Source organism: Coccinella septempunctata, chromosome 8 (genome assembly GCF_907165205.1).
Source record: "Coccinella septempunctata chromosome 8, icCocSept1.1, whole genome shotgun sequence".
NCBI classification, from domain to species: domain Eukaryota; kingdom Metazoa; phylum Arthropoda; class Insecta; order Coleoptera; family Coccinellidae; genus Coccinella; species Coccinella septempunctata.
The window spans coordinates 18,671,586-18,698,457 of NC_058196.1; the positions used below are offsets into that span (position 1 = coordinate 18,671,586).

The window sequence follows — 26,872 nt, forward strand, 5'->3', positions numbered from 1 at the left end:
AATATCAGACGATTTTTGTTGTTATTTAATCTTGTCCCTTGATTAGTAGTATAACGTATAACAGTGTCTGTCTGAAGGGGTCAAAAATTATCTCCCTCAAAAACTTCATAATTCGGAGTCATTCCAATACAGTGCAGTCGAAGGAATTATATCGTCTTTAATTTGTGTAGTTTGGGACAATTTCATCATGTGGAATTATTTTGAAGATGTGCGTGAAAGAATCAGAAAGAATTTGGTGAGTTCTTCATTAAGTACGTGACGTCAAATAGCCATATATTTCATCACATTTTGATGGCCTGAACTGTTTTTGATCATATGATATTGATATTATCGAAAACTTTTCAGGAATTTATAACGCTCATTCAACAAAATCTATCTCTCCAGAATAATGATTACCATGACAGTCTCGTCTCGTTTTCGAGACATGTCTTATACAGGGTGGCCATTTGAAAACGAAACAGACGAGATAACAGACGAAATAAATTTTTTCGATAGAAATGCTTGGACAGGTCGATTTTTGTTTCGAGGGAGACAACTTAAGATGTAGGTTACGAACGCATAGCGCTTCAACCCTTGCCTCTACAACCCTCACCCCCAATTTTTGAATAGGGAAGATGGGGTGAGTGATACCTCATTTGAAAGGTATTTTTATACTGATTTCAGCACAGTAATTGTTTTTTCATTTTATGCATTAGTTCTCGAAATATTTTCAACTAAGTAATTGAAAATGAAGTGGTGTTTTCATGGCACTTGTAGTGTTTTTTGTGAAAAATCGACATTTTGAGCTTCAAAACATACTTCCTATTAACATGTGTATCTAAATGTCGTTGATTCTGCGGTTCTATTCGCACATTGATTGTTTGCAAAAAAAAGTGAAATTATTTCCACCCGCTCTGCAATTGAATAAACCATGTCGAACAATGAATTAGAACACATACAAGTCTCGATTCAAAACTAAGAATAATTCACATGTCAAAGAACCAGTAAGCCAACTTAATGATCTGTTCGTAATAAATAAAAAATCATCGATTCTCATTTTTTTGAAAAAGATATGAATTCAATAATCAACAAAATGAAAACATTATTGAAGCCAACTGAGAAAACACTTCATATTTAAGTCGGAAATCGTTTCACGAATTGGGACTGGAATATTTCTGTGGCATCATTAATGATTCTTACCTGGTAATCTGATTAGAGATATGTACGTATTTGGACTTTTTGGAGATTTCTATCGATCAAGTGTTACCGCATGTTATTGGAAATACTGCAAATTATATCGAAGATAATTTAGATTGAGTTTCAGCAAGATTGAGCTCCTTCGCAATACGCTTTGTTTGTTCGACATCTTGATTAAAGATTTCATGTCAGTGGATTGGAGGAAGGAAGCCACAGTCATGGTTGTTTTGAAGCTCAAAATGTCGATTTTTCACAAAAAAACACTACAAGTGCCATGAAAACACCACTTCATTTTCAAATACTTAGTTAAGAATATTTCGAGAACTAATGCATAAAATGAAAAAACAAATACTGTGCTGAAATCAGTATGAAAATACCTTTCAAATGAAGTATCACTCACCCCATCTTCCCTATTCAAAAATTGGCGGTGAGGGTAGTAGCAAGGGTTGAAGCGCTATGCGTCCGTAACCTACATCTTAAGTTGTCCCCCTCGAAACAGAAATCGACCTGTCCGAGCATTTCTATCGAAAAAATTTATTTCGTCTGTAATCTCGTCTGTTTCGTTTTCAAATGGCCACCCTGTATATGCCGTTGGTCTCGTGGGCATCACTACTCCAGAACTATACCTAGAATCCAATTCAACAATATTTTTCATTTCGATAATATAACATCGAGGAATACAATATAAAAATCTGTCTCATTTCTGTCAGTTGGAATTCGAAATAATTATGTAGTACTACTGTATTGAAAAATATTTATGTATTCAGCTTGCTCAATGCATCTATGTGATATCTATTACTCAATTCAATTTATTTTGCAGGAAATTTGAATTAACAATTGAAAGAGAGAGCAACAATAGTATAATATTATTCTTGATAAGGAAAAATAGCACCTTAGTATAACATCTAATACATAACCTTGCTTGAACTCCATATCTCATCACAGCTCTCTGTAAGATAAAGTAATTTGCTCATAAGAAATTTATATCTGGCGGACAGACTCTAGAAGGAGCATCTCAATATTTCAACAAATATAATAAAATTGAAATAAATGAGAAACTGTTCAATATTTCACTCGACAGTTTTTCATTTCATTTCAATATGAACCACCTTTGAACAAATGTTTTCCGTCTTCATAATAAACATATTAATAAATTGAAGGTATGCAAAGAAAATTTTCATTCATATCATGCGAAAACTAGTAACCGAAATGAAAAGTGCTTAACAGAGTGGCAAAACAACATAAAGCAACATAACGATTTGTGAACTTCTATTATTGGGTTTCCTGTTGATGCTCCTGTTCAAATGAATAAACAAATACACTCCTCCACAAGAGATAGGGATATCGTATTCAATTGTTTTTAAGTATGTAATCTTCGAGAAAATCGCTGTGAAATGATTTACAACTCAATAACAACTTGAATCGATCCAATAAAAATCAGTATGAGACATTTCGTCAATCTGGTCGCCTTTTTTCTGATGTTTGGTTCTTTGCATATGCTTCATGAATGGTCTTATTTCGAAATGAAGTCAGTTCATCAACGGCTTCGATTTGAAACGAGTTTTCTGAAAATGCCAAGACGTACATTAACAAACACTGAGGCTAAAAGGGCTATCGGAATGCTACAGGGTGGCCTAACTCAGGTTGTTGTAGCGGAAAGTCTCCAAGTCAGCCAAAGTGTGATATCTCGACTTAGGAATAGGTTCAGGGAGACAGGTTCCGTGTTGGAAAGACCAAGGCTTGGTGGGCGACGAAAAACAACACCTGCTCAGGATTGTTTCATCACCGTTTCGGCGAGAAGAAACCCTACATCTACGTGTAGAATGCTACGGAATACTCTTCAAAATGCAGATGGGGTCTAAGTTCCCATCGAAACCATCAGACGACGTTTGAGAGAGGGGAATCTAGGTTCTAGACATCCATTAAGAGGAGTTTCATTAACACGTGACCATATACGTCAAAGACTGGAATGGGCAAGGCAACATATAAATTGGAACGATTGACTTCTCTGGGAATAGAATTTCGTTATTTTACTCGATTTTTCTTAATCGGCCTGTATACGCTGCAGAGCTACAGGCTAAAATTAATTTGTAACTTGAAATCATATCAATATGAATTTTCATCACAAAAATCTTATTTTAACTATATTTGTTTGCAATTTGAGTCAATATCCCTAACTCATGTGGAGCAGTTTGAATGAATCAATAATGTTGGCATGGATTACAGTTCTCTGATCAGTTTCTGGACTGTTAGTGAATAGTTTGTAACTGGAACGAATTTTCGTTAGTAAAACGTATCTACAGGGATATCAAAGGCGTCGATCATTTCTGTTGAGAAATTGTTCAGGCTCTTTCGAACTTCATTTTTTTGATAAATTTTTGAAAGAAAATCAATTATATACAGGATGGTGGCAAAAAGTTATGTTTTGTCAAATAGAACACCCCAGTATTATCAGATAGGTATTTGAATAGATCTTGAAAAGACATTAACAGAAATATGGGTCAAAGGGGGTCCGTGTTTTTTTGTTTTCGACTTATGAGTATTTATCAGACACTTTTTGACAGTTAAATGCTTAAGAGACAAAAACAAAAAATCGTAGACCCTCTTTGACTTATGTTTTTGAAAATGTCTCTTCGAGAACTATTCAAATATATAATAATATACGGGATGTTCCATTTAACAAAAAGTAACTTTTTGTTACCACCCTGACTATATTTGATTTTTTCATTTTTTTTAAATCAAAATAGTGAAGTTTGATAAGGAAATAGGGAATTTTAATTGGGCCAGCCTGTACATCTCTTTCATAAGAAGTAAGAATGTATTCCAATAATAAACTTATCTGTTCAATTAGCTTATGATGTATTAAAATTATTTCTGAATAATATTTTGTCCTTGGTGGAATTTCCTCTCTGCTCCTGTTGAACATAATATAAATATATGACAGTTAATAATGAACCAACAAGTGAGCCCATTTAAGAACTGTGCCTTTGTCGGATTTCTGGTCTATTTCATGACTAAGTTTGAATGGTTGAAGTTATTCAGTTCTGTTTTTGTATATTTTCAATAATGAACCTTATCATGATTGCCATCATGAAACGCTACCGGCGAATGAATGACATTCAATTTAATTTTCAGATAAGTGTCATACAAGAAAATGGATATCCTTGGGAAGAGTATGAAGTGACTACGGAAGATGGATACATAAATACAATGCTGAGAATTCCTTACAGCAACAAGAATAAATCGAACAATAACGAACGCAGGCCACCAGTTATTCTTTGCCATGGAATGGACTGCTGTAGTGCAGTTTTTCTAAATGAAAGTCGCCTTGCATATTTTTTAGCGGACCAAGGTTATGACGTCTGGTTACCAAATAATAGAGGAACCACGTTCTCTAGTCACGTATCTCTTGATCCTACTAAGGATAAAGAAAAATACTGGAATTTCAGGTGAGGACCTTGAATCTAAATAGCACTTCCTGAAATCCTGTCTCTTTTTCAATCACACTCGGCATTTTCGTAATAAAAATTGATATTAGTTGTGACAACGGCGTTATGACATTAACGACATTTCATGAGTGCCAACCTTACTCCGTTCTAGTTACAAAAACTCGAGAAAATTATTTCATGGCCAACCGACTGCTAAAATGAATGTGAATGGAGTATAGGTGATATTGATGAGTTTTTGTGATCCATATCATATAGTGTAATAATTCTACAGAATATATCCTGCTTTTATGATTTGGGCACCATGTACGCTCTTCAAAAAAAAAATTGAATGTTTTATGACCTATTATTGATAGAGATCTTCGGTAGATACCCTAATAGCACAAAGTAGTCCTATGGACATGCATAGGACGTCCTCTTCGGACATTACGGACATCCTTGGTACGTCCATTTCTGGCACAATGGACGTTCTATGGACATCCGAGGGACGTACAAATGTCACAACTTTGAACCGAATTCGGACGTCCATCGCGGACGTCCAATGGATATCCCGTTGGGACCATCATTAGCTATCTCAACGGTATAAAAACTCACCACGACGTTGGCTATCCTATCTATTAGAAGTTTAATGTCCTTGAACCCAATGTCTTACACTCAGACGCAGATGGTATTTTCTGTTTTGTTCTCATTTCCATCCATACATACTAGAAAGTTTTTACACTTGGCCCGGATTCGAACTCGCGAGTACGTGGGGACATCGCATTACTGAGTCTTCGCTGCAACCGTCCTAGCTACCGAGACTATACGATATACATACTTGTAGGAACATATTCATTATATTGTTAATTGATTTATGGAATAGTAGTCGATTAATACAGAAATACCGTATAATACTCAAGTTTTTAGCCTTCGTTCATCATAACATTATACATAATATAATTTTCATAAGATATTCATATACTACAAAGCGAAAAAATGGAGTTTAGTGAAAAATAATATTAAATTTTGGTGTATTTTGATATACATGTATGTATTATTTGGTCCATGTAACGTCCATTACGGACTCCTAGTGAATATCCGGTATGGACATTCAAAAGATGTCCCTACCGGATATCCACTAGGTGTCCGTCATGGACGTTATACGGACCATGTAATATATACATGTTATTTGGTTCATATTACGTCCATTACGGAATCCTAGTGAATATCCGGTGAGGACATTCAAAAGATGTCCCTACCGGATATCCAATAGGTGTCCGTCATGGACGTTATACGAACCATGTAATATATACATGTTATTTGGTCCATATTACGTCCATTACGGACTCCTAGTGAATATCCGGTGAGGACATTCAAAAGATGTCCCTACTGGATATCCACTAGGTGTCCGTGATGGACGTTATACGGACCATGTAACATATACATGTTATTTGGTCCATATTACGTCCCTTACGGACTCCTAGTGAAGATCCAGTATGGACATTCAAAAGATGTCCCTACCGGATACGGACGTTATACGGACCATTTTATATATATGTATAAGTTATATGGTCCGCACTATGTTCATCACGGACACCTAATGGATATCCAGTAAGGACATATTTTTGATATTGCCTGTATTAAGTCGGTCAGGGACTATTTTGGTACCATATGATACGGACATATGTCATAATAATACTCAATGCCTACTGTGATATACAGTGATTTCAATATCCTAAGGCACGGTTATAGGTACAGTTCAAAGTCCAGCCGAGATCAACATCAAACGCAGTTCAACATTTGACCTGGTTCAACCTTTCAAAATTGTACGGAGTTATTGAAGTTGAGCTTAGTTCAAACATAAACTCAGTTTGAACTGTTGAAACTGGAACCTAATATTATTTCACTTCGAAAAAGAAGTCCTGAGAAATTCAATTATTTGTTTATTCTCTTGTTTTTATACGTATTTAATAAGCTTAATTCTTAATTCTGTGAAATAAACTTTACCCTCAGTAACATACTTGAAATAGTAGACAATCGGAGCCAACTTTATTATAGGTATAGGAGGTTTTTGGTGAAATGATGCATTTTATAATGAGTTCCTTTTAGAAAATGGCTTAGCTTTTAAAACAGCCTCTCTTCCTTATTCAAAATTGTTACCTGATTTTTCTGTCCGATCTTGATATTTGGATGGGGAGATGAATTAAGGTGTATGATGGAAAGTGCAACAAAAGTGATCATTGATTGAACACAATACGGTAATCAAAGTTGGTTGTAAGGTGTCTATTTGACGAAAAATTCCATTTTTAGCGGAAACGTGTATGTGGCGCTTGTTCTTCGAGTATTCCATGTTTTGATGAATTGTTTCATTTTCCAGCTGGCACGAGATCGGATTCTATGATATACCAGCATTCGTAGATTTTGTGATAAAGCATACAGGCTTCCAAAAAATTTATTATATTGGTCATTCTCAAGGAACAACAGCCTATGCAGTTTTCGCATCTGAGAGACCCGAATATAACGAAAAAATCGCTTTGAGTTGCCTGTTAGGAACCGCAATCGCAACAGATTCCCAGATTTATTCTTATGGTCTACTGTTCTTCCTTTATATTTTTGTCCCATTCCTTCAGGTGAGTAGATTCATTTCTATAGAATGTTTCTAGAAGGTTAGAATTATTTCTTGAATGGAAAACAATATGAATATCTTCTCGCCGAAGCAACGCTTAGAATTGTCAAATTTGAATTGTGTGTTTGTGGTTGTAAATTGATGAGGGATTACATTCACCTGCGACCTTAATATTTGGGGAGCCGAAGAGGGAAATTCGGGATTTATTCGAGCGTGGGAGTACCTCTACCAAAAATTAGACCTGTATATATGGGTAATTGTCTAGGACAGCCTGTCAGAATAGTAATAAAAAACGATCATTGTACATACTCGAGCGTGTCAGATTGAAATATATGTGGTTTATTACATGTTGAAAAGTATATATTCTCTTAATCTGACACTTTAAGTGTCTCGAAAATGTGTGGGAGGAGGTCAAAGTTGCACAAAAAAACGTCACGTGTACATTCTTAAGCGCGGTAGCGTTTTTTCTTATTTTGAAGCTAATGATTCAAGAATATCGGATAAAATATAATCTGACAGTTTCAGCTAGCCGAAACAACAAACATTGGCCATAAGGGTCACAAAAATCAGTTTTTTTGAATTATCTCCTCCCCTGGGCTTCAAATTTTTTTCGCATTCATTATAAAAGTTGTAAAGCATAACGTTTTCTACAAATTTTGTCCTAAGCAATTTTTTATACGTTCAACCGTTTTTGAGATATATGGCGATTAATGCGAGTTGTTAAGGGATACACGCTGAAGCGAAAATTAACTCGTTGGAAAATAGTACATTCTAAGGTTCAGTCCGAGAAAACACTTAAATTTTCGTGACTAATTTCGTAATTGTCATCATAGAAATACCTTGTCATTTTGACAATTGGCGAATCCAAAAATCTAGACGCCCTCTGCCGACTGAATTACGAAACTACTTTGTCAGTACTGCAAAGTCAAAACAAGTTTTGTTCCTCATGTTTTTTCTTATCTCACGTTGTCCAACAAAGTATTATTATTATTATTTGTGAAGTTATTATATTGGTATTATTTTCTGGGTTCCTGAATAGAAATATTGATTCCAAAAAAATATTGGAAAAGGTATTTATACCAGTGCTGTCAACTGGCAGGAGTTAGGTTAAACGATTTTTCTTTGCGAGAGTTTTCTGCTAAATTCAATTGACGATTTAGAAATACAATTTTATAATTTTCATACTTCCAAATGAATGCTTTTTCTCATCTGTAGAACTTGTTTCATGAGCCGAATCATATTTATGTCTCTTGAGATTTCAGTATGAGGAAAACCTTTGTATCATAACATGGAATTTAAATTCTTTAAATAGAAACTTCACAAACTCAGTATATGCTACCACAACATTATTAGCTAGGTTTAATTCAAGAAAGAATCTGTGAAATAATGGGATTTTGTGTCTAGGTACAGTGGATCACCAATATCATCGCTCGATTTTATTCCACAATTAATCCCTTTCAAATAAAGTAGGTATTTCCAAAGAATGTTGATCTTTCTTTACGAAATTAAATCAATCAATTCACTTCCGATAAATATCTTGATTTACCTACTAGAAAAACTCTGTTAGGCCGTACAAATCTCGAAAAGAGTACTGACAAACGTCAAAGTTTGTTTTCATTTCGCAGCGCCCTCAACGGTAATTGGATTCGCGAATTGGATGAATATAGATTAGACTGGAATTCTACATCTTAGAACATAGATACATGGAATGGGCATTCAGTGCTACGAATGAATTTTGTTTGTAGTACACACATTCGATGTTTCTCTGTCGCGACACTAAGGCAGTGGCGTTTTATTGAAGAATTCACATGCGTCCTATCTATTCCTACTAAAAATTGATGTCCCAATCAACTATCTCAATTGTGATTGGCGACACTAAGCAACTATCTCACTCCAGTCTTTGGAATGTTTATTTTCCATTCCATGTATCTAAGTTCTAAGTTGTACATTGACCTTGCCCTTTCGCATATGTGGCTAAGCTCCTCGCCCTTATCAGTCTCTAACTCGAGAACGGTTGAGAGTATCTATATTAATAAAAGAGGATCTATGGTTTACTTCAAAATGCTTTATTGTTCAAACGATCGCACCCAATTGGACAATTCTTTTTTTGTTGTGTTTATTATTGTTAGGGCAAGGTTTATATAACAAAATATTCCCGAAAAAAATTGTACAGAACAGAAAAAAGGCATTCCTTTTTCTTACGACCAATCGAGCAATCACGATGAGTTAGTTATTATTATCTACCCTAGAAATAATTTAAATGGCAAAACTAGGTTTGCCGGGTCAGCTAGTGTTATATAAAATTGCTTCAGACAAAAGTTGTGTAGAATTTTATTATCTACAACTTTCATAATGGATACAAAAACGATTAGAGGAACTCTAATGGCTTCCCCAACTATAAGGTCTATTGTGCTCCGCATCAGCACACACACTTATAGATTACATTTTCCAAGATGGTTTACATCATTTTTATCTAAATTCAATATGTAATTTCAAAAGAATTCACAGCTCGATTTTGCGAACACTCAGTATGTGCTGAGGGTCTAAAATGAAGAAGAATTGAACAGAATTTAAAATAATTCAGAATCTTGGCAAAGGACAATAAATATTATCACCGAAGGAATAAAAACAGGATCGCATTTCGAAAAAATGACATAAAATATGAATTCGTCCGGTTCCTATTCACTTGTGACAAATGTGCCATGCAAAGTGAAAATTGAATTCTTTAGAATAAAGTATGTAGTTTTTCATGGCAATGACGAAATTTCTGTAAGGTTAGTAAAAAATATAGATTTTGGGACTTGAAAAAAAAATAATGATATTCTTCCCAGCTGACCAGAAACATATCTGTTATGTTTTCTTTATAGATCGAATGGGTTACTTTGTTATGTGTTATTTTTCTGTAACCATTACGTGTCTGATACGATATTTGGGATGTACCATTTCCCTCATGAAACGGAGAAGTAAAATTTCTGTTTTTCTAATAAATAATTGGAAATAAACAATTATTTTCCATATTACGATAAAATTTAAGTTCAAGGCGAAAAGTTAAGGGAAAGGAATTGTTCTATCTGTATATAACATTTCTGATACCACTGTGTTATGCAACAGCTCTGATATGATAATTTTTTTTTCCAGTTTATTGATAGGTTTATATTCCGAATTCATCAGATCCCGTTTTCGGCCCTGCTCAGGACCACATCGACATATACAGGCGCGAGTACCTTAGGATGGTATATAAATATGTTGGTTATATTCTTTGCAGCAGGGAATGCAAATTTCGATCAGGCAGCAAAGGTGAGTTCATTTTATTTCAAGAAGAATGGAACCATGAAAATCTTACACTCCCTTTTTTAAACATATCCACTAGAAACTGAATTACATAATATTCAATAGTACACTCCTGTAAAAGAAGATTGTCGACTCGTTATTCTTTGAACATGAATACATTTCCTCGGAATTTGAATAGAAGACTGAAAACAGTACATCAAACAAATGTGACCCAGAACGAAACTAATATACATTTTCTGAAGAGATAGTATTCATCACTTCGCAGTGATGGAAGCTTCTTTGTTCACAGTGACCTGGGAAATAGGTAAAGGAATGAATATTACCCAAGAATTTAGTACAACATTGAAAAAAACCACGTTTTTGAACAGTTCTTTACTAATAGTTGGGGAGCCGACGATGCTAAATCGGGATTTACTCGAGCGTCCTGGGACCTAGTGGATTTTGAAGATTAAATGGTAGAAAGGAAAAAAGGTTCTATGATGTATGCACTTTCAGCGGTGGGGAAAGCGTCTGCGGGGTCTCAAAGATGTGGAAAAAAATCGTCAGGTGTACATACTCGAGCGTGTCAGATTAAGATACTCTATATGCCCTACGTGTCTCTGATAATGAATTCATGCTTATCTGACAGTTTGCGCGGTTGGACTATCCGTACGAAAGAGTTGGAAATAGTAAAAAAAAAATTCCATTTTCCGTGTCAGATTTTTGGAGGATATGTTAATTAGACCCAAAGGAAGCAACTATTCAAGGGACTGACAATTTGGACGTGACGCAAGGTCACAGCGGTCCTTTGAAAATGTAAAAAAAATCGTTACTTGTACATACTCGAGCGTGTCAGATTTTCATACAGATGTTTAATCTCGGTGTTGTGAACGTGTTGACCCATTAATCTGACACTAATCAGGAGAGTTTTCTTAATCTGACACTTTGAAGATGATAAAAATTCTTTTATTTTCGAATATTTCCCTGCCTGTACCTCTAATCGTTTTTGTTTCCGTTATGAAAGTTGTATATAATAAAATTCTACACAACTTTTGTCTGAAGCAATTTTACATACTCTAGACCGTTCTCGAGTTAGAGGGCGAGAAGCTTAGCCACACATGCGAAAGGGCCAGGTCAATGTAGAATCCCAGTCTAATCTACAATTGTCAAAATGATAAGGTATTTCTATGATGGCAATTTCGAAATTAGTCTCTGATTGAACCTTAGAATGTTCTATTTTCCAACGAGTGAATTGTCCCTTCATCATGTATCGCTAAACACCTCGGATTAATTGCCATATATCTCAAAAACGTTTGAACGTCTAATACAAAATTTGTAGAAAATTTTATGCTCTACAACTTTTATAATGAATGCAAAAAAGATTTGAAGCCCAGGAGAGGAGATAATTCAAAACGCCACCGCGTTCAAGAATGTACAGACGTTTTTGCAAGTTTGGAGCCCTCCAACATATTTACGACATGCTTAAATTGTCAGATTAAGAGAATATATACTTTTCAACATGTAATTATCCACATATATATTAATCTGACACGATCGGGTATGTACAATGATGTTTTTTTTTTTTACTATTCTGACAGACTGTCCTAGACAATTCCCCGTATATACAGGTCTAATTTTTGGTAGAGGTACTATACAGGGTCCAAGGTATGTCCCCTTATATTGATCTGACAAGCTCGAGTGAATCCCGAATTTCCCTCTTCGGCTCCCCTACTATTAACCATCGTGAAAATGATCGGGGGTAATACCACGAGTGCTCGCAGTATTATCGATAGATATTCTGTTGGAAATCAACGAGATTCAATTGCCTGGTACGAGTTGTATTTATCGAGACAATTTCAGGAATCAACAAAATTGGGAAAGTATAAACAATATAATCATATAAATACATTCTGTTTATCACTCATTGTCAATACTTTAGCCGAAACAAATGAATCATCAATTCATTTGCAATAATAAATACCAACTGAAAAAATATTATCAGCTTATAAACTGCTCCACATGAGTTAGGGATATTGAATTAAATTGCAGAAAAATATAGTTGAAATAAGATTTTTCTGATGAAAATTCATATTAATATGATTTCAAGTTGCAAATTAATTTTAGCCTGTAGGTCTGCAGCGTATACAGGCTGGTTAAGAAAAATCGAGTAAAATAACGAAATTTTATTCCCAGAGAATTCAAGCATTTTAAGACTATCAATACAATGTATGGCCTCCACGGGCATCAATAAAAGCTTGACATCTTCTTTGCATACTACACACGAGGTTGTTGAACATTTCTTGAAGAATTTGGTTCCATAAACGGGGCAGGAGCTCTCTCAGATCATTTAAGGATTCTGGGGTAGGTTGACGATTATCTAATCTTCTTCGGTCTAATCTTATCTCATGCATGTTCTATGCAATTCAAATCTGGTGAGTGCGGAGGTATTGGTAAATGAGGAATACCAAGCTCCTCGTGCGTATTCCCAACTATGGCTGCACGGTGCGGTCTAGCGTTATCGTCTAGAAATTGAAAAGTTTCACCAATAGCAGCGTGAAAATTTAGCACAACATTGTCAATGACATTCTCTCTATAGTGTGAGGCGGTCATATTCTCAGGACACACAGTAGATCTGTGCGCCTGTTGAAACATATCCCGGCCCATACCATAAACACTAACCCCTCGGAATGGATGGACTTCTTGGACATAGCGACTATTACGGGGTATGCGTCGGATTGTCCATACCTTTATTCTTCGAGAATCTGAAAATTGTCCATATCTGGATTCATCAATGAAAAGGACACTACGCCATTGATATGTTGCCTTGCCCATTTCAGTCTTTGACGCTTATGGTCACGTGTTAATGGAACTCCTCTAAGGCTTGGTTGTTCAATTCTGTTTTAAACCCAGATTAAAGTTAATCCTGGATTAACTTGACAGATTTGAACGGAAATGTCAGAATTAATCTAGGTTTAACTTTAATCACGAACTGAACAACCGGGCCTTAATGGACGTCTAGAACCTAGATTCACCTCCCTCAAACGTCGTCTGATGGTTTCGATGGAAACTTGGAACCTATCTGCATTTTGAAGAGTATTCCCTAGCATTCTACACGTAAGTAGATGTAGGGTTTCTTCTCGCCGAAACTGCGATGAAACGATTCTGAGCAGGTGTTGTTTTTCGTCGCCCACCAAACCTTGGGCTTTCCAACACTTTGGCTCACTTGGAGCCTTTCCGCTAAAAAATTCTTAGTTAGGCCATCCTGTAGCATTCCGATAGCCCTATTAGCCTCAACTTCTGTATACATCAATGGGAAAACTGCTTTGGGTATTGTGACCTATCGCAGGAGGATGTCAACAATATCGAGTAAAATTTTATTGACATATTTCAATTGACTTTCAATTCATTAAATGCTTTAATCTTCAGTTTTCTTATTCTCTAAAAAAACGGGAATTTCAACCATGAGAATAAAAAGCGCATATTCAAAGGAACAGTTATGATTTTGAAGTAGAGGTCAAGAAGAGCTTCCTACAAAATTTTCATGTGAATCCATGTATGTTCAAAGAATTCTGAGGTTTTTGAATATTTCAACGTCCTTTACTAAACTATCGGATGATTTATTCGAACCAATACACGTGATTCGCTTTTATAATATCATCTTCGTGTAAGTGAAGTATACTGTATTCAGTTTCTATTTAATTTATGGATTTTCATCAAGAATTGGCCACATCAGAACAATATTCATACATTTACCTTATCTTAGGGCAAAACTCGATTTACGATTTTCATGTTTGCATTGACAGTGAGTCGGTAAAAATCATACTCAATGAAAGAATGTGAAATTAGATGTTACGTTTCTGAGGAAATTTATAAGATTTTATTTTTTAATCTTAATTTTTCAGTTCGATCTCATGAAGTTCAGCCAGACTACACCTAATACTTCTTCAATTCGTCAAGCGTATCATTACGTGCAGGTAATGAGAAGTAAGTTGAAACACCTTCTATCCAACAATACTCCACTGCAATAACTAGTGAATGTTGAACCTGCCCCTTGTGTATTTCTTTCAGTTGTGAACTTTCGATGAAAGATAAGTATCAATTCATCTAAAATTATCATCATTGTAATTTTTCAACTACATAATCTAACAATGATTATAAAAACCCCTTCTGGTTCATCGTAAAGAATTTTTTTTTATCTAGTTTATTCATTTTTTTGTGTGAGTGTGTCAGAAACACGTATTTCGATTATTTTCTTTTCGGTTTATATTTTCGTTTCCATTCGATCGACAGATGCTCTCTCTGTGATCGGCACCGATCACAGACAGAGCATTCAACTTATCTAAAGCTAAGAGTTGTGTTTTTGGAGTCTGTATTAATCAAATTCATTCATAATGAATTTTCTGAGAGAGGAGAATATTTTTAATTTTTTTACTGTGAGTAAATGATCTTATCATTGTTGCCTGAAAAACCTCGCTTATACTCATACATATTTCCAGAGAAAATTGTTTTTTTCGAGAAAAAACTGAATTAACGTAATATCCTCAACTTATGACGAACAGTTAATTGAAGGGTACTTCAATGCTGACCTGGTGATGAAAGGTGTCAGGCAACCCAGGTGACCATAACTCATAACAGTTATGAAGCAGAAATGTAACCCGCAGTTTTATAGCAGATATATCACACTAAGAGCACAAATGTCCGCCTCAAACAAGGAACACATCTCCTTTTTGAAAAGAGCATAAATAGTTCAAACATGAATCATGCAAATATTTGTTTCATGGGAGATCTATATATATTACCTTCATGTGTTATGTTTATTATGTTTCATTTGTTATTGAGAATGCTTCAACAAAAAGCTGAAAAATTTAAGAAATTATGTAACCTACTGCTATAATATTGAACCCGAATTTTGATTTTTCAAATAGTGTGTTTTTATCAATCATTGTTGAAAAGAAAATTCAAAACCATCTCACATCAGTTCGGTGAGGTATGTGAACGAATGAACTTCAGAAACAATGCATTCTCATATATTTCAGATTACAAAATTGATGTCGAAAGATTAGTGCACACGTTAATATAACTAGAAAGAATAAATTACATGATGCAAACTGATGGGTTCATGATTGTTCTCCAAGAAAGATTAGGACAAGTCTTTCTGGTCTTTGCACTTTCATGCATTCCATAAAAAGATTAATCAACAGTTCACTAATCTTTTAGCTTAGGTCAAAAAGTTTTTAGCAGAATTGTGTCTATGTTATGCGTTGTGGGAATGAGAAAAATACTATATTCATATTGCATATCCTTCTGAAGAAAATTAGAAATATATATGATTATTCATTTATTTCTACATATGAGAGACATGCAATACGTGAGGAAATAACCTATATCGAAATCTACACCAAACAGAACATTATTTATCAAATATAATTTCATATGCTGGACATAATGAAAACATAGCCTAATATGATTCATAGGAAAATACGAGAAATGATTTATTGACCTACAGCAGAGCAGTTTCTTTTCAGTAATACACCATTTCACTGCAAAATCACTATGACAAACAAATAACTAATCAAACGTTCAATATCTGCGTTTCACTCTCAGTAATCCACTATTCAACTGAAAAAACGTCTAAATGATAATAAATACATATCAAAACGACAGCAGTATCAATAGCATTTCTCACAATCCTCCATATTTGTTTACGTTTTGAAGCGCCCTCGGCGGTAGTTAAAACGCTTATGGTGTCAGCGAGGGTGTCAGGCTCTGTTCATGATCTCAAAATGATACATGACAAATAAAGAACAATGTTACAAATATGTTACGTAGATATCTTGGAGCGGAAACATGAAATTTACAAAATGTGGATATAATTTAGATACAGCACAGGTACATCCCAAATATCGTATCAGACACGTAATGGTTACAGAAAAATAATACACAACAAAGTTCCCCATTCGAAAAGAAAGAACACATAACAGATATGTTACTGGTCACCAGGGTAACTTCTCATCTCAGAATTGGGTGTTGACAAGAACGTCTGTGAATTAAGAGAAAGATCGCCCATTACTTCCATTTTGGGTACCTACATTTTTGTTTGAAAGAAAAATTAAACAAAGATGAAGATGATCCTAGAACAATAGCAGTTCCGGCCTTTTCTGGAATTTTTTCTTATTTCCTACAGTGATTTGTCTCTCAACATTCAATAATAGAAATACGGCTTTATCCCTTAATGTAAATGTCAATTCAGAAATAACCGAAAATGAAAACTCCCTTTTTCCACCACAAAAACTTCAACCATATCCGTTCATTGCAAAAGCTATGAGCTAATTTAATGCCTATATCTCGCAACAAATTTCGCGCAGAGGTGAAATTTCATTCAATGTCAATAACCATATGATGAGAAGTGAAAAATTCAATGCGGTTTATTTTGCGCCAATCACGGAATTTTCATCAATAAACAGCCGAATAACTCCGAGTAATTGCATGGTTTTCATTCCTGTAGGATTCGAGCATTATTTGGTTCATTATGTTTCCAAATTGTTGAGCCAATGATGAAAATTTCACTGCTGAAAATATGAAATTTATTATATGTATTCAGAGGTGGGTACTGAACTAACCTGGACCAGCTCACTCCATTTGAATAGAAAGTAAATCAGGAATCGATTTGCCTTCAATCTATGATTGAATTTCTTATTTATTGTGCATCGCATTTTGATTCCGGATGTAATATTCGTACTACAAGATTAAATTAACGGATTATTTTTCTACTGAACTCAAGTTGACTTCTATAACCTCAATTATTAACGTTCAGAGGAAAAAAATATGTTATCAATGAACAAGTTCAGAAATGCTTACTATCGCCACACCCAGTAAACCAACATGTTCCATACATGCTGGTGCTACATAACATTTATAGAACATTTGAAAGATTACTTTGTTTTTATAAATAAATGTTCCATATATTGTTACATAACAATCATTACATTATCACAGTTATCTTTCAAATGTTCTGTTGATGTCAGATACCAAAGATTATAAAGTAGAAAGATGGGAAACGAGGCGACTAAAGCGATTTGAGCGCCATCTGTGTGTCGAGCGTGTTTTTAAGACGCTAGGATTTGTTAAAATATTGAATATTACAGAGTACAGCATGAAGGATTAATATATAAGATGAGATGTGCTGGATATTCGATCAAAATATGCAAGTTGATCCGGAATTATCTCAAAAATAGAAGATTTTACGTGAAAGTGGGAGGAGAATGCTCCACAACAAGAGATATAGAGGCTGGAGTACCCCAAGGGTCACTACTTGGGCCACTTCTGTACAACATATACATTCACGATATTCCGAAGAATCCAAGAACCATGCTAACGTTACATGCTGACGACACAGGCACAGCAAAACGACACCGCAACCCAGAAGTAATAGAACGAGTTCTACAAGAAACGATTGACGAAACGAATGACTGGTGCATAAAGTGGAAAATCAAGCTCAATGGACAAAAGAGCCAAGCAATATTACTACAGAGGTCATATATCAAACAAGCAATCGACAAAACGAAAGCAGCGATGAATAGACTCTACCCCCTAATAGGAAGAAGAAGCCTCATGTCGAAAGAAACAAGATTGACGATAATCAAAGCCGTTGCTAGGCCTCAACTGACTTATGGATCAGTTGCTACGATGTGCCATAGATGCACCTTGGTTTGTCAAGAATAGACAGCTTTATAGGGACCTAAAATAGGAAACCATAACGGAATTCATGAACAGAAAAGCAGAGAAATTATTCGAAACAGCGAAAAACCATCCGAATCAAGACCTCAGGAGACCAGTGGACTACGACCCAGAGGAAGACAAAAGGAGAATGCGAATTTACCGAAAGAGACCAAGGGATCAATTAAGAGGAGATTAAAATAAGAACATAAACTTATTGAAAAATCCAATAAAGTGTTATCCATTAGAGGATAAACACATAAATCCCAGCACGATAGTGTGCGAGAAGAACACCAACTAAGAGCGATGAACGGTTTATAGGCAAATGCCCGGAATGTCTCGAGCTCAGGATAGTGAAAATCCCCACACTTGTTCTCCCTCAGGAGAGGGTGGTTCGTCTGATTTGCAGATTTTCCCCCTGATACACCAAAAAAAAAAAATTGGATAATCATCAGTTGTAGATTTCAAAAATATTAACCGGAAGATGAAATGCATATGATGCAGTGGTTGGGAATGGGTATCTCCCGAAGGAATTACAAGAATGTTAAATTCTTCAACAAAAATTCTTATGCATCGATATAAGTAAAAGGAATTAAAGGAAGTTTCAAGTCAAGATGAACTTCACCTTTGAACAAAAAGTTCACATGAATTAACAAATTAACAGGACAACTGGCGCGTATTTGTGGCTGTTCACCTCAATACATTGATATAATAATAATAATTAGGTATTTATTGGTACCTTAAGACATTTACAATGTATAGGACAAGTCAAACGAAAAATCAGTTTTCGGGAACTTATTCTACGATGACATTAATCGAGAATCCTGTAGTAAACTTTTCGCATTAATTCACTCGAACATAAAATTCTCAAATGACACTACGTTTTTGGGTCTCCCAATAGGAGGAAATTCTTTGTCATCCTCTTCATTTACAATCTTTCTGATTGTGGAAATATTCAGCTGAAATATAAGTCGTTTAGATTCAGATGAAACATTAGATATATAAATTCTCTCACATTGAATATGTTCGCTACCTTACGACGTATTGTGGATTTTAGAATACCAGGGTATAACTATTTGAATGAGCGGACCTGAAACCCTGTCTCTTTTTTTATTTACTTTCGGCATTTTCGTAATAAAAAATGATATGAGTTGTGGCAACAGCGTTATGACATTAACGTCATTTCATGAGTGCCAACCTTACTCCGTTCTAGTTACAAAAACTTGAGAAAATTATTTCATGGCCAATTGACTGCTAAAATAAATGTGAATGGAGTATATTATTGGGATTTTAGCAACCTGAAGGAAATGTCTTTCTTCTTCTGTTCGAGCTTTCGAAATATTTATGTTCCCTTCTTCAGGGGCAAGGAAACTATTTTCTTTATGTTGCTGAATTCTAAATACATACTCGTTGAAGCAATAATTGATTAGGAGCACATATCTTCTGTTTCATATATACATATGTATATACATATACACTTACCTTATGATATATTTACTTTTCATTCCCCATGCATTCTTACATATAAAAGATGAGTCTTTGACTCATAAAAATATTCCAATAGTAGATTCTTGAGGTCACTATTCTTTATAAAATTTTTTCCGAGTTTGCCCTGATAGAAAGATATAGCGATTTTAAGTTTTCATAATGAGCTATGCCACTCCTGGAGAAAAAAAATTCTCTTGAGACTAACAAACTTAATCTTTAACTCTACACATCTGTGGATCTTTTGAACAGAGTTGCATTCAGCCAAAGTACCCAATTTTCGGAATATCACATATATATTTTTAATTTTTGAACATCAAAATTACTCGAAACCGGCACTTTATACGAGAAAACATGTAAAAAGCTTTTATTCCACAAAACATTCAAATAATCATTAGATAGCGTCTAACTTAGTTTCAAGAGTTTGGATCTTTGAATTTTAGGTATTTTCACGGTACCTACGTAATGGTCATAATGAGAAAACTGAAAGACATGTATGGGTAATAGCTTGTGTTCGCAAAGGATTGATCCAATAAATTAAAAACTATTTTCCGAATTTCATTTCCTTCGATAAAAGTTCATGAGAAAGAACTGTATCTTTCAAAGCAAGCCGATTCGGAAAAAATGGTAAAGACAAAAGGTGTTTCTTTCGACCTCACAAATCTACTGTTGAAATATTTTTACGCTTCAAAATTTCACCTTGTATTGATGAAACACCTATCTTGAAAAATGTAGTGGCAAAAAACTATTCCTGATGAAATTTGTGTTTTTCAGTATTCATAATTGAGTACCGCCCAAATTTGAATATCTTCGAAATAGTCCTTCTGTACAACTTCAATCCAACTCTTCGCTATTTTCTAACTGGGCCAAAAATTATAGTCTTATTTTGGATATAGACTGGTCCGAGATAGAGAGTACATAGTCGAACTTTCATTTTCGAAATCTTCATATTATACAGGGTGGCCATTTGAAAACGAAACAGACGAGATTACAGACGAAATAAATTCAGGTCGATTTCTGTTTCGAGGGGGACAACTTAAGATGTAGGTTACGGACGCATAGCGCTTCAACCCTTGCTACTACAACCCTCACCCCCAATTTTTGAATAGGGAAGATGGGGTGAGTGATACCTCATTTGAAAGGTATTTTTATACTGATTTCAGCACAGTAATTGTTTTTTCATTTTATGCATTAGTTCTCGAAATATTCTTAACTAAGTATTTGAAAATGAAGTGGTGTTTTCATGGCACTTGTAGTGTTTTTTTGTGAAAAATCGACATTTTGAGCTTCAAAACAACCATGACTGTGGCTTCCTTCCTCCAATCCACTGACATAGAAATTTTTAATCAAGATGTCGAACAAACAAAGCGTATTGCGAAGTAGCCCAATCTTGCTGAAACTCAATCTAAATTATCTTCGATATAATTTGCAGTATTTCCAATATGAATTAGAACACATACAAGTCTCGATTCAAAACTAAGAATAATTCACATGTCAAAGAACCAGTAAGCCAACTTAATGATCTGTTCGTAATAAATAAAAAATTATCGATTCTCATTTTTTTGAAAGAAATATGAATTCAATAATCAACAAAATGAAAACATTATTGAAGCCAACTGAGAAATCACTTCATAATTAAGTCGGAAATCGTTTCACGAATTGGGACTGGAATATTTCTGTGGCATCATTAATGATTTGATTTTCTTACCTGGTAATCTGATTAGAGATATGTACGTATTTGGACTTTTTGGAGATTTCTATCGATCAAGTGTTACCGCATGTTATTGGAAATACTGCAAATTATATCGAAGATAATTTAGATTGAGTTTCGGCAAGATTGAGCTCCTTCGCAATACGCTTTGTTTGTTCGACATCTTGATTAAAGATTTCTATGTCAGTGGATTGGAGGAGGGAAGCCACAGTCATGGTTGTTTTGAAGCTCAAAATGTCGATTTTTCACAAAAAAACACTACAAGTGCCATGAAAACACCACTTCATTTTCAAATACTTAGTTAAGAATATTTCGAGAACTAATGCATAAAATGAAAAAACAATTACTGTGCTGAAATCATTATAAAAATACCTTTCAAATGAGGTATCACTCACCCCATCTTCCCTATTCAAAAATTGTGGGTGAGGGTTGTTTGTAGTAGCAAGGGTTGAAGCGCTATGCGTCCGTAACCTACATCTTAAGTTGTCCCCCTCGAAACAGAAATCGACCTGTCCGTATATCACCACAGAGTCTTTCTTTTCAAACCGAGTTACAACCTTCATTTGTAGAGTTTTTCGTAATATTTTTCAGATTGGAAGAAATATCGGATAACCGAAATGACCTACAACAACAACATTGTTCAGTTCAAATATCGAACGAGTGATTCATCAAAACAATAACATTCGGCGAATGAATGAATGAATGAACATTCGACGAATCAACAGAGGGAATGTATCAATTTCATTGAACCGATAATCATTATTAATGCCATTATTTCATCAATTCATTGATGCCAGACTACCCAGCTAGGATTTATATAGGTCCAATTAATTCGATATAGAATCATGGTACACATGATTTTTCTAGGAACTACGGCGAGTACGGCGCAAAACTTGGATTTTGAGAATGGAAACACTCTCAAAACTTTCGGAATCCTGATAATTGATATTGAAAAGTATTATTTTGTAGATCATAAAATGATGAAAAATAATACTTTGATTGCCCATATTTGGATTATTCTCGATTGAACACAAATCGATGATGAGAGGATCCGCCAATCAAACTATGATACCCTGATCAAAATATAATATTATACCACAATAATTTCTCCTACTTACTATAATTATTGGAAGTTTCTATTGAAGTTTCTTCGACAATATTTGAACTCTGAGTGTTCAAAGATAATTATGACTATAACATATCAGTGTCATCCACATTACCAATAGTAATTAACTATACAGGGTGTATTTCAAGGTGAGGCGTTTTTTTCAACAGAAGGTAGAACTGGTCAAAATGAAGCGTTTCACCAAAAATCACCTATATGCAACTTTCAAAATGACAAAGTTGAGAGGAAAGTTGAAAACGATTAATGAAATAGATCCTTATACGACCCTAAACCAATTGTTAGCTGAATTATCGCAAATTAGTAGGAAAAAACTTATCTCCTGATTCGACCAAGTGGTTTCATTTAGGATATTGGCTCATTCGATATTTACGTGGTGATGAAAATGGAAACTTAGGATTGCCGAATTCTCCTCATTATTTTACAGTAACATACACGATTTTATGAAATCGCTCATTTCCATACCAACCGAAAAAAGAGACCTAGGACACAAGTGTAAAAAATAGAATAATAATCTCACCAATAAAATTCGTCTAAATTATTCCCGAATTTTTTCACAATGGGCACCACAATCTTCTTATTCAAATATTTCAACAATCGTTGTAAAAATGAGACGAAATGGAGAAACATCATAGCACTTTTTTAACATAACTAACATTAGCACTTTCAGAAACTGCCTCGATTATCTACATGCACGATACAACAATTATGATTCTCTTAAAAGTGACCTGATGCATCTAATCCGATGAACTTGGTACTGAACCATTCATTGTCCAGCCATATGATTATGTTTTGTTTCGTTTTTGCTATGACGGAGTCACCTTATCACTTATTTTGATGAGTTCTTCCTTCTGTCACAAAACTTTGAAAACACCCTGTATAGTTGTCACTTTCAGTACCATCTATCTCTTGGATTAGCTATACGTATAATCGATACTCGTGATGCAATATTTACTTTTACATACCTTATAATTTGATGGAAAAAAATGTCTCTGTGTTTGTAGACTATCATTGAAAGAAACCAAGAAATTATATGTGCCGAAGTCGACGGACTCACAAAATTACTATTAAAAGATTAAACGCTAGGTAAAACGGTTTGTCTCCTTGCCTATAAAATAGTTTTTAAGCTACTGAAATGAATATAAATCTTCTCTACTATTCTTGTTACGTAAATTACTTAGAGAGCTCTGCAACTTCCGGTTATACCGTAAACAATCTACTAATTTCTTCTTTGGAATAATACACCCAGTATATCTTCGCATGGTAAGCTACTTTCATGGCAATTTCAAGAGCTTACCACATTTTTGGTCGAAACTTAAGGGTTCAAGTATTTTTGGGTTTCTCATGAAAAAAATGGTGAGAATAGAAAGTCAAACTTCTTTTATTATTTGATGTATTTTTGAAGACCTTATTTTAATTTGATAACTGTTGAGAGGGTCCTTGTTGGTCTGGGTTAAAGAGACTCAATTTAAGAAAATGCCGACGTTTCGATTTATTTAAAATCGTCTTCAGGGCTCTACAATAGATGGTACACATCAAGACGCTATTTAAAGAAGGTAGCATTACAAATCAACAAGAAAAATATCAGAACAATTGGGAAGGAAACATATATAGAAAGTTTTGTATACGAACAAACCACTAAAGCAATCAAACATTAATGAAGGGTAAGGGAAAAAAAAAGATCGAACAAATTAACAACTTGGTTACATATATACAAATATAAAAAGAGTATTTATTATTGACCCTTCAATGAAATAAATTGAAGCTACTCACATTGTCAGTTGGTCTCTATTATCTTCAGTAATAAATAATTGAGGGATGTTATGATAACAGGCATACTACGGAATTTGACTTGAATCAGAAATAAAAACGAAATATATTCAACGTGAATAATCATATGTCAAGAAGGGAAGGAAACAATATGTAGACACACGAACATGACTAATGTTACGTTAAGATATGAGATTTGGATCATATTGAAATAGGCCGTGTTCAAATTCTCAATGTCACTCCTCTTATTGAGAGAATTTACTTTTTTTTTAGTTCCAGCATTTCACATAACAACCTTTTACTTAAATTAGTTTGGCAATCAAGTATCTTAACACTATCGAAATCGAACGAGTGTAATTCATTGAAAGAATGTTCAGCTTATGCAGTGTTGTTATCTTTCATTTTAGCTTGATTGTGTATATTAACACAATCTCTTTTGTGTTCAGTCAATCTAGTTCTCAGATACCTGTTAGTTCGTCCTATATATACTTTGTTACACTTTCTGCAAGGGATACTATAGATAACACCAGATTTTAAGTCAAGAGCAGTTTTCGACTTCAACTTGGAATAAAATCCCCCGACGGTATTGGCTGGTTTGAAGGCAATTTCAACGATTTGATCTCTTAAGAGTTGACTCACCCTTTCAGATAAACCCTGTATATTAGGGAATCTTAAAATATCTTTTAGCTGTGGTTAGTAGTGGTGTGTTGAATCATTTTCGTTCAAAATTCTTCGAATCAATGATACCGGATAATTATTCTTAATCAAAAAACTTTCCTTCCCAATTGTTCTGATATTTTTCTTGTTGATTTGTAATGCTACCTTCTTTTATTATTTCTGAAATTCAGTCAAATACATAAAGAATAATTATTTTATAAAAAGGGATTGAAAGCGAAGATCTCGAGATCAAATTCAAATTTAGTTCTTCATTTCATAGAAATATTGAGGAAAAACTTCTCAGATTCTCATATCGCATATTTATTAAGATCTTTTTTCAGGAGGACGTTTCACAAAATATGACTATGGACCTGAAAAGAACCTTAAGAAGTATGGATCTATAGAACCTCCGGAATACAATCTTTCCAAAGTGACTTCACCTGTTGCCCTTTTTTATGGCAAAAACGATATGTATAACGATTACAGACGGGTAAGAACAGAATTTTTATAACTTGCTGGGCATTGAGGAGCCAAAATTCCATTGAATGATGTGGAACCCGTATCAAATGATTTTCGTCACTCAAACTGTGAGGGATAAGACATATCAAATATTTCAAGAATCAGAACACATACAATGAGCCAAATAAAGCATTGAGATTGAGTTGATTGAAAATGATTTTAGAATCTTACCTTGAGATACTTCGAATCAATCCAATGAATATCAAATCTGCAACAAAAAGAAAAGAATAAGCTCAATTGTGGTATTAATTCAATCAATTGCTTCTTTTTCTATATGAGTTGGTGCGGGTTCTATATTTCGTATTAATTATTATTATTCGAAAAACATTACTGGATGCATAAAAATGAATTCTCTCGCAAAACACTTCATTGTTTATATTTTCTGATCACTGTTTGAAATGCATACTTAATTTTCCAGGACAAATTGGATGAAAAGTTCGCTAACGTCGTTTATATTCATGTTGCTGATGATGAATATTTCAACCATATCGATTTTCTCATAGCGAAGGACAGTGTTTCCCTTTTATATAACGACATGGTCGAAATTATGAGGAAGTACAAAGCAGTTTGACAGAGGCAGCTGTCTTCAATGCACAGAATGCTCCAGCCGAAATATCTCAGTAATATCGTAATAAGTATTTGAATTAATGCTCGTAGGCTATAAAATAAATGTGTGACAAACTTTCAATAAAAAAATTTATGCATACTTTTTTATATTTGAACTCTAAGCTTATTTTAGCAATGAAAGCAATAACAGGACAAAGGTTATATATTATCATTTTGCAGTTTTGACCAAGAATATGTTAAGTGGTCTAGTAATTGAATAACACACTCTTTCCTAGCGGTACAATGGATACCTCCTATGAGTATCTCTCATTTTCCCAGGCCAGGTATCATGTTGTGAATGCAAAGAAGGTACCATAGTAGATATTTGATCTGGGTTCGAACTCAGTATTTCTTTTTTATAAATACATATCTTTTATCAGTCGTCATTTTTATGAGGTGAATCAATTAAAATCATTAAGGCCCGGTTGCATCATTCAGTATTGAGCCAAGATTTAAGTTGATCCTAGATTAACCTGACTGAATTGAACGAAAATGTCAAAATCAATCTAGGATAGATAGATAGACACATGGAATGGAAAATAAACATTCCAAAGAGGAGTGAGATAGTTGCTTAGTGTCGCCAATTACAATTGAGACATTTGTTCGGAGATCAGTGTCACATCAATTTTCAGTAAGAATAGATAGGAAGTTTACCATTTTTTCAATATAACGCCACTGCCTTAGTGTCGCGTTAGACAGAGAAACATCGAATGTGTACTAAAAACATTCATTTGTAGCACTGAATGTCCATACCATGTATCTATGTTCTAAGGGATCAACTAATTTCG

General features: G+C 34.5%; 1 protein-coding gene across 2 annotated transcripts; it reads left to right on the forward strand.

Moving 5' to 3' along the window:
- LOC123319198 (lipase 3-like) lies at positions 1 to 26,184 on the forward strand. Of its 2 annotated transcripts, XM_044906061.1 has the most exons (7): positions 6 to 235; positions 4,312 to 4,625; positions 6,979 to 7,231; positions 10,366 to 10,524; positions 14,400 to 14,481; positions 25,301 to 25,449; positions 25,897 to 26,184. In XM_044906061.1, the coding sequence occupies exons 1-7, from the start codon at positions 188 to 190 to the stop codon at positions 26,047 to 26,049; spliced, it is 1,158 nt and encodes a 385-aa protein (XP_044761996.1). In that variant the 5' UTR covers positions 6 to 187; the 3' UTR covers positions 26,050 to 26,184. The 2 variants fall into 2 exon arrangements, with proteins under 2 accessions (XP_044761997.1, XP_044761996.1); XM_044906062.1 differs by lacking the exon at positions 10,366 to 10,524 and having other exon boundaries at positions 1 to 235.
- Positions 26,185 to 26,872: the final 688 nt, after the last annotated feature.

Coding starts and splice junctions, on each gene's coding strand:
- LOC123319198 (XM_044906061.1), top strand. CDS start 188: ATGTGGAATTATTTTGAAGATGTGCGTGAAAGAATCAGAAAGAATTTG. Junction 7,232..10,365: donor TTTTTGTCCCATTCCTTCAG/GTGAGTAGATTC, acceptor TTTTTTTTCCAG/TTTATTGATAGGTTTATATT. Junction 10,525..14,399: donor ATTTCGATCAGGCAGCAAAG/GTGAGTTCATTT, acceptor TTAATTTTTCAG/TTCGATCTCATGAAGTTCAG.